Source organism: the organism of the source record quoted next, unplaced genomic scaffold (assembly GCF_019419815.1).
Source record: "Pyrus x bretschneideri cultivar Hongxiangsu unplaced genomic scaffold, Pyrus_bretschneideri_v1 Contig97, whole genome shotgun sequence".
NCBI lineage: Eukaryota > Viridiplantae > Streptophyta > Magnoliopsida > Rosales > Rosaceae > Pyrus > Pyrus x bretschneideri.
In genome coordinates, this window is record NW_025999839.1 from 1,218,295 (window position 1) to 1,227,453 (window position 9,159).

General features: G+C 37.5%; 1 protein-coding gene across 1 annotated transcript; it reads right to left on the reverse strand.

The window, feature by feature from the left end:
* Positions 1-207: 207 nt before the first annotated feature.
* LOC103962395 (bifunctional dethiobiotin synthetase/7,8-diamino-pelargonic acid aminotransferase, mitochondrial) lies at positions 208-7,280 on the reverse strand. The gene is made up of 14 exons (XM_009375096.3): positions 6,505-7,280; positions 6,231-6,401; positions 5,747-6,008; positions 5,527-5,607; positions 4,851-4,971; positions 4,451-4,599; positions 3,370-3,464; positions 2,970-3,085; positions 2,739-2,879; positions 2,118-2,251; positions 1,895-2,026; positions 1,408-1,542; positions 979-1,091; positions 208-722 (listed from the first exon to the last, which is right to left on the reverse strand). The coding sequence occupies exons 1-14, from the start codon at positions 7,224-7,226 to the stop codon at positions 539-541; spliced, it is 2,556 nt and encodes an 851-aa protein (XP_009373371.2). The 5' UTR covers positions 7,227-7,280; the 3' UTR covers positions 208-538.
* Positions 7,281-9,159: the final 1,879 nt, after the last annotated feature.

Here is a 9,159-nt window from a genome sequence, read left to right on the forward strand (position 1 = left end):
AGACTCCTTCAAAACCATGAGCAGCCAAGTATTGTTTTTATGGAGGAACAAACTATAATGCTACTATACAAGAAGAAAAAAATGGAAGCAAAAGGAAAACCCTTGACTCCTTGCTTCTTCCGACGGACAAATCAACATTACTCGTGCACAAATTCATGTTTGTTTCATTTTATTGAGTTACGTTTGCACATATATCAAACTGTGATATACAAATAATAAGGAATGAATATATAGGATGAAAACAAGTAGTCCTTGTAAAATTTGTAGTACAGAACTCATTTATCCTAAAACAACAATATAAAAAGATAAGATAGAATACATCAACTTTGCTTCCCTTATTTGTTTTACCCCATCCAATCAAATTATACAAAATATAAGCAGATGAACTGTCACATTCCCTCCCTTGTTCATAAGCAGGTGAGGGAAGGCATTATTAGGGATAAAAGCAATTGGCATGAGAACACATGAGATAAATGTAAATAACAAACAAGAACGGAAAGTTGTGGATAGATTACTTGAACTCTCAGTTGCAGATAGTTTAATTGTTTTGCGTTTGGCTAAGTTCTTCGAGTCTTCTGCAAACTTTAACGAGTACTAGCTTGCAGACTTTAGGAGACGTGCAGGGTCCGCCCATGAGATATATGACATGTCCCAGCGCCCTCATGTAAACTCCGTCTTCCCGGAGCTTCTTCAGAAGAGAGCTTGCATAGAGTGACCCATACCTATTCAAAATCCATAGAACAAAACATTTCAAACAACGTTCAAAAAAACATTACACCGCCTGCTAATTATCAGCTATCAGTTTTTAGTCAAAAAAGTACCGGTGATGATAACAGTATATAAACAAAGACTCAATACATGCACATGATATTTCAACTCCTACTTTTCAAGTGTATAACATGTATAATAAAATCTAAATAACAAATATGCATGGTAGGCACCACATAAAATATAAAAGATGGAGTAATAAGATCATACCCAGCATTGGAGCCTTCTACTCGAAGCTCTACAGCACAGAGTGTCCCCAACACAACCACTCTTTGAATTGCAGGATGTGAAGAGATCTGGTACACTAGCTTTTCATCCCATAACTGCAAGCATTTGAACGTGATGCCATGTGGTTAAAGAAAATAAAAGGAAGCAAAGCTAATAAAAGACCGCACAATGACGGAGCAAAGACAGCGGGCTTTGGTAAAATTTAATATAAACAGTTTCAGCAGTTAATAATTTAGGATCCTGTACCACCATGTTAAAATATGGAATCATTTAATGACCGTACTCATGTAAAGCCCTTTTTTAGTCTCATAATTAACTAAATCCCAGTAATGAAAAAACATTAAGTTACCCCCTTTGTATTTTGTATCATACAAGTGCGACACAAGCACAAGTAAAAGATATTACACATACCTCGCTAAGCAAGCTTCCTTTGGACGTGATATTAGGATTTCTCTGCGAATCCTTAAACCATCTTATGGATTTAGCAGCTGCTGTGCACCCGATGGCATGTGCAGAATATGAGTGTCCATGCAGAAGGGCCTTTAGCTATAAAATCAACAGCAGGGGCTTCTTAGTCTATGCATAACACCAAATGTAGGTCCAAAATATTAAAATAGAGACAACAAATTCCACTAAAAACTTGGGGGTTAACCCAAGTGGTGACGGAGAGAGTGGATAATGGGTTATAGGTCAAGGGTTTGATTCCCTCCAATGTAACCAATAAAATTATAATTTATCTTCAGAAGGCTGTTATACTGGGCAATATTAACTGTTTATTCATGATTTGTCTTTAGAGTGAATAATGCTAAACAAATGTATAATAACATATACAATCAAACCAAGTTGCAAAATAAAATTAAGTGCTTCTCATACAAGGCAGTACACCGTAATAAATTACCTTTGAGTCTCCAATAAATGAGTCAAATACGGCATTTGTAGCTAATGTGGCAGCCAAGGGCACGGTCCCACCAGTCAGCAACTTCCCGAAGCATGCTATATCTGGAAAACAACATAGTAATTCTGCTGCGGACTGTAAAACAAAAGTAACTTTCCCAATCAATTAAATAAAACATATAGAAACTTTTTAAGGAGAGCATGAAATGCAACAAAGAGAGTCGAACCTCTGTTCCTAGCCGCCAGAAACCAGTGAATACCTCATCAAAGATAATGGGAATATTTCTAGTCCGGCACTCATTTACAAGAATCCGCTGGAAAAGTGGATCAACCATATGCATTCCTCCGGCAGCTTGTATGACTACAGAACAATTCCAAACAAAGAATGAAAAAATTGCTAAATACATATAAAAGGGAAAGACATAAAGCAACTGAGGGTATATAATCTTTATTTATTAAAATTTAACTCAGGTCATAATTCTCAGCCTCATCGAACAATAGACGCCAAACACACCTGTGCTCACTTTATAGACTAGAAGAAAGCCCAATAAAAGAACTTCAAATGTAAGACATCTCAAAGATGAAAAACAAGTGGTAGCTCAGAAGCGACAATGCTCAAAAAAAAAAAAAAAAAACCAAAAACAGGTGCAGATTCAGTAAATGAAGGTCGGGCTTGGGAATTCATAATTAACTATATTTCATCTTAGGAGTGAAGTGAAATTTCATTGCCCATCCAAATATTAGAGACATTATTAAATATATCACCTGACTGATAAAGAAAGAAATAAAAAACAGTAATCACGTCCAATCAGATATCGGAATAAAGTTACTGATATGAGTAACCTTGCCTGGTTCAATAATCAAAGATCCAATTAACCCTTTTGATTCAGGGAACTTTGATAACTGTTCTGATATGTGTGTTGAATAAAGAGCAGCAATATCTGACTTGTCCCTGCTCTTGTCGAAAACATTATTACGGGAACAAAAGGCTGTAGACGTGCCAACAAAATGTCAGAAATTGTAACCGAATTAACAGGTCTGAATATAATAGGTTAACCGTGACAAGAAAGGTCTCTTACTCAAATTTTTAAGATCCAAAATCTGAGAATCCAACCCTTTAGGTAGCGAAAGGCTCCACATATTGTTGTACAAAAAGATTGTGGGAGGATCAAGAAAAAAACCTCTTCCATTATACCTGCAGGTAAAACATATAAATCTTGAGAAGGTTTGATGATAAAAAAGGTTCTTCTATAATGCTAATATCTGGCTACATTCCTAGACACAACTCTGGAATCAAGAAATAAATGATCAAGGTGACGAAATCGCAATGCCCTCCTTATGGCATTGATGTCTGATTCTTACATATGAATACCTGATATTTACACGTCTTGCAAGAGAATGAATGACAGACAGTCAAGAATACCATTTATTGATTTTGAAGAATTGTAGTAATGTTGCTTGCAACAGAACATCCCATACCATGGTTGTTGGAGAAAGCCTGTATAAGATGATGGTGCCTGTGCTTCCATAGCACCCAAAGTATCGCCATGATAAGATCCTCTCAGAGCAAGGACCTGAAATATACAACTCCTAGGTCAACAGAATTGAAGAAAATTCTCACCATAACTCCAAAATTACATCACATTAATGGATCAATACAATAGGCAAGGCAATGAATCCTACCTGCGCAAAAGGTAGCATACCAATCACAAATAAAAATAAATAAACATACAGCAGGTAAAGGTTAATTTATCTGTAAACGTGAAACAGGGGAGAGAAGAACATTGAATTCAGAATATCCTTCAAAGTTTCGACTCTATGGGGTACCAAATTTATAAATTTTGCCAAAATAGTGTGCTCTCACTACCATTTGTCTTCTCAACCCTTTCTATTATTGTTAAAGAAAATACTGAAAATTCAAATTATGCTGCAAAAGATATAAATACGGTCAAGCTAACACTAGGAAAGATGGACATATTATTATTCTTACTCCCAAGTCAATTAACGAAAGGGATAGTCCAACAAAATTTGATTCACTCACCACAATGCAGTTGTGCATTAGTTGATTCACATCATAACACATGTTCCACAAATTATGTTAAACCAATAATGCCTAGAAGACAGCTTAGTTAATGCTGGCTTTGAGGTAGGTGTTCACATCAAGCCTCAATCAGAAAATTTCTGAAAGTGCACACTTTCTTAGTTCATTGCTAATGTAAAATATTTTTTGGATAGAGATATTTGATGCTATCTAGTAAAAAATACCTGATACTCATTGAGTATACTTCACTATCCAAGTAGTATGCCAAGCTGGAATTGGAGTATGTTATTTTACAACTGTGTTAATAGATTATTAGTTTTTCAGTACAGATACAAAGGTTGAATAACCATGTGCGCCAGGCAGAGAAGCTTAGGACTTTTTTAACCAACAGAACTGTTTCTTTTACTGGTTTCAGGGAACAGAGCTTTTATCAAGTTAGAAATCACACATTAGAAGTACTTGTCTACTCTGATAAAGACAGTGGTTATGTAGATGAAGAGAAGAATTAATGTGACCCACCACAAGCTCCGGATGTCTCTCAGCTGAGTTATCCTTGAGATGATCTAAAAGAATTCCATGATCATAAGAGAATTTACGGAACGCCATCTTCAATGCAATCTCAATTGCTGTCGATCCATTATCCGAAAAATATGTTCGAGAAGCCCAACCTGCATAAATGGTCATCAGTCACATATAGGCAAATGTAGAAAAAATAAGGAAAATAGATAGAATATAGATGACATATTTAAGATATTTTAAAACAAACTTTGATTCCGCATGTACCACAAATAATACTCAAATAAAAGATTCATTACCCAAATAATAAAGCACTGAAAAGTTAGAACAAGTATGTTTTAAGAATACAGAAAACAGCGTACAAGAAAAGAAATAAAAGGAATAAAAGCGACACCGTAACAACCTTTTCCAACACCTTCAAGCAAAAGTTCAGCACATTCTAAGGCTGGCTCATAAACATTCTCAGGAAACATCACATGCCCAAATCTTGCAGCTGCATAACCCATATCCCTTGCAAGCTCAGTCTGAAACCACCTAAACAAAAACCAGATTAAAAAACTTCAGGCATTCCATATTATTGTTTGGTACTTCTATTAATAAATTTATTGAAACAACCGGGAGGCACAATCAGTGTCGATGAGATATAACTTCCAAAACTAAAAACACAAAGAAACGAAAAAAAACCCAAGAAAGATTGAAAAGTGTGAACACAGGGGGAACAGTCTTTGTCCTGACCATCCATATGGAAGCCAAAAACTAATAACAGAAAATCTCTGCTCTCAATGAGAGGGTTCAACACCAGTTGGATAGACCAAAAGGTGCGAATGGACAACATTATAAATAGTCTAAGCAAAAAGACAGTGAATGAATCAACAACGATGCAAATGGGCAACAGTATAATAAACATACAAGATGCATACTATCATAGGCATCCATTCCAGGAATGACACAATCAAGGATTTGGAAATTATAAATTTGCACGATGATTGTGAGCTATGTCAAAGTCTGACCACCAATTATCTAGATTGAAATCGAGTCCCAATGAAAACGTTTAACAGAAAGATATTTATAAAGATGACCTGTAAAGTAGCATCGGGTCCCTGAGTCCACCAACTTGCACATGCGTCAAATTGTTGAATCATAACATCATCATTCCGAGCCTAAGATGAAATAAAACAAAAGTTAGGTAGGCATGCTAGGAAAGAGTTGATTATAATTATCACCTAGGAAGAAACAACAAACAGTCAAGCATGACATATTCTGCCTTCATTGGTAATTTGTGAAGCCACATACACAAACCTTGAAGACTGAAAAGTTTTCACCACAGCGTGAATCAATCACTGTAACATCTCCTTCTGGTATAAATGTGTGCTGAGTAAATGGCCACCAAAAAACATCTACAGCCCTTTTCGGCATGTTATGCAATCTCTTGATTCGTTCAGAGTGGGCTAATAGCATTATTTCCATCAGCGAATCAAATACATTCTGAGTATCGTCATACCATTCCACAAGGTCATCTGACAAGTCTTGTGGAATAGGCGGCAGCACAAGTACTGGAACACTAAAAAAAATTATAACAGTTACCATATCTGGATTTTTACATGAGTAGAAGGATATTAAACACGACTGACATCAAAAACATAATTATCATATCCGTTCAAAGACAATGAAATGCAAATATGCGAGCCATGTTTGCGTATTATGTCCACATATTGACATATAGGTACATACAGACCAGTATATAGCCACTATAAAAAAAAAAAAAAAAAAAAAATCAGATTACCTGTTTCGAAAATATGATGCTAACGGAACCTCATTTACAAGGCCATGATCCTCAAGAACAACAGCAACAACATCATAACCTCTGAGTTTCAAAGTTTCATAAGCTGAAATGGTTCCGGAAATACCACCAAGCCGTCCATCTCCAACAAGAATTGCAGGTAAACGGAAAGGTCTGCAAACATGCACCAAGTTCTCACATTTATGATTTGACTGATTAAGAATAACAATAACAAGGATATACAGAGCATATGTTATCAACTACGAATTTGAAGTACCTGTACAAGTCACATTGAAGCGATCCAGAAGGCCCTGGACTAGCAACCCCACCAGCGGTCTCAACCACACAGAAAGAATCCATTTTCTCCTTTCCAACCCCAATGTCCAAACACCTCTGCAGCAATTCGAGCAAGGTCGAGTCCTCCACCGCACCGCTTTCTCTCTCAGCCGCTAAGTGCGGTGAGACAGGGTCTCCCCAAGCGTACATTGTCTTACAAACCAGCTCCGAATTTGGTGCATTCCCAGAGTTGCCACCATCAACCCTGCTCTCTTCACACCAGTCCAAATCACACATGCCCTTTCCGTGATTTGGCAGAATTTGGGGGGCTAAGATGGAGCTGGCGGCGGAGGCAGAGGCCTTGAGAACGTGATTGGAGGCGAGGAGAGAGAGGTGGGGAGAGCGGCGGGGGGCGAGGGAGGTGAGTTTGGAGAAGACGAAATGGGAGTCGGAGTCGGCCGGGTAGCCGGTTTGGATGGGCTTGAGATAGAGGAAAGAGCGGCGGCGGGGGTGGCGACTGGAGAGGAGAGAGGAGGCGGCGAGGCCGGTGGAGACTAGGGTTTTGCCGAGGGAGGTGTTGGCGGACCATACGAGGTATATGGGGTGAGAGAGGGGGACGGTGAGAGGAGGCGGAGGAGTGGTGGCGGTGGAGGCGGTTCTGGTGGATAGGGGTTTGACGAAGTGGCGGGCGGGGCGCAGGAGGAGAGAAGTGAGGGTGAGCATGGTGGTTGTGGAGGTTTTGGGGGATTTACGAGGGTTTAATGGAGGTGGGAAAATGTCGGCGGGAGTAAGTTGGATATTAAATGTGTCACTGGTTCAACTACCACCATATCAAAAGGACACGTGGCAAGTTCCACCACAAGATACAAGTCGAAGGATACGAAACAAAACTAATAAGAAAAAGTGAAACTCTTTTTCTTCCAAATTTGATTTTTCCCGCTCTTATTCATTAAAGAAAAGACAAAATTCAAAAATATCATCTGGAATGTAAATGTAGAGTAGTGTTTGTATCTGTTTGAGGACGCGTTTACTCATCCATAATCAGGTTAAGAAGAATTAAATTGAGGAGGAATTGGGTTGAAAAAGAATTGGAATGAGGTAGAAACACAATCAGATTCCTGTTGAAGTTGTTTACTAAAACTGTTTGGAATCGAAAAAGAATGATGTTGGTTCCATATAATTCACTGGAATCAAAATTAAAACTAGCTTGATTACTAAATTGCCCTTATATAAATAAATTATTTTATACTAATTAATCAAACTAATTTATTGTTCAAAAAAAAATAATTAATCAAACTAATTTTATATACCAAAACTTATCTATATAAAAATAAGGGTAAAGTACAAAAAACTACCTCAATTATTGGCGTCATGACACTTTCATACCTCATCTTTTAAAATTGACAATGTCATACCTCATCTTTAGAGTTTGGTCCAATGATATACCTCCGTTAGCTTGTCCGTGAATTGGTCTGTTAAATGTTGATATGGCATGATTTGGGGCCCAGTTCCTCGCCCAGATGGATTCCACGTGGCACCACACCCAATGTTTTCCCGCCAAATGGCATCCACGTCAGAAAATATATTTGGTTTTTTCTTTTTGGTAATTTGAATTTTGAATTTTCCCGCCCAAAAAAAAAAACCCTATGATATACCATTTTAAGCACAGATTATCATCCTTAAGCACATACTATATCATCCTTGACCTCAAATTTGAAAAATCTCACCCAAAAATAATGATATAACCACAACAACAACAAAACAAGTGTATTCAAGCACAAACTACTCATCATTTGCAAAGAAAAATATGAAATAGACCAAATTAAGTATAAAACCTGCTTACTTATCCATAAATTGTTAAACCTGTTCAAAAAACTAACAGAATTCATCTGGCATCTCCAACCAACATTACAAAACCTACTGAATTCATAAAATCTGCTACATCATCCATTCAATTCACAAAAGACCTATTGGATGCATAAAACTTGTTCAAACTTTACAATTCCTATACAAAAAACAACCATCTGTGCAAAAAACATGGTTGTGGCTGGGTTGGTTGGTATTTCTGTGCTGGTGCCTTTGGATGATTCAGTTAGTGGATTGCTTGGTCTTTCTCTGCTTGGTGCTTCTAGGTGATTCAGCTACTGATTGTGATGCCTAAATCCAAAGTTCATTTAGAGAACAAGCATGTGAAATCCCATTTCCAGATTTCACTATTATAATCTACATATTTGTATTATTGAGATTTTATATTATTTTTCGAGAATTTATATTAGTTTATTTGAAATTAGATTTCAAATAAACTAGTTACAAAGAGTGAAGTTTGGAAAGTTATTATTTACTCATTAACCTTTTGAGGTCACAAGTAACGTTTTCGAATAGGTCTCGAAGCCATGAGCGCATAGGAGAAAGTCGTTTGCGAGTTCGAATTATAACGGTATAGTTACGGACTTTTGAAGTTGTGAAACTATAGATTGTGGAAATTATTGGTAGAAGTGGCCCAAACCCTTTTTTGGGATGAAAGGATCGGCCATCTTAAGGGGAAAAGGGGACCAAGGAGAAAGGGGAGAAAGGAGAGGAGCTGCAAATCAAGGAGGGAAAAGAAGGGGGACGAATCGGAGAAGGGTGTGGACGAGTGCAGGGGGGCCTGCGGTTT

What these genes read in the sequence shown, in the direction of transcription:
- LOC103962395 (XM_009375096.3), bottom strand. Translation starts at nt 7,226, where the DNA reads ATGCTCACCCTCACTTCTCTCCTCCTGCGCCCCGCCCGCCACTTCGTC. An exon ending in TTTGGATCTTAAAAATTTGA is followed by an intron (nt 2,880 to 2,969) that starts GTAAGAGACCTT and finishes GCACGTCTACAG; the next exon opens with CCTTTTGTTCCCGTAATAAT. An exon ending in ATCTTTGATTATTGAACCAG is followed by an intron (nt 2,252 to 2,738) that starts GCAAGGTTACTC and finishes ATTGTTCTGTAG; the next exon opens with TCATACAAGCTGCCGGAGGA.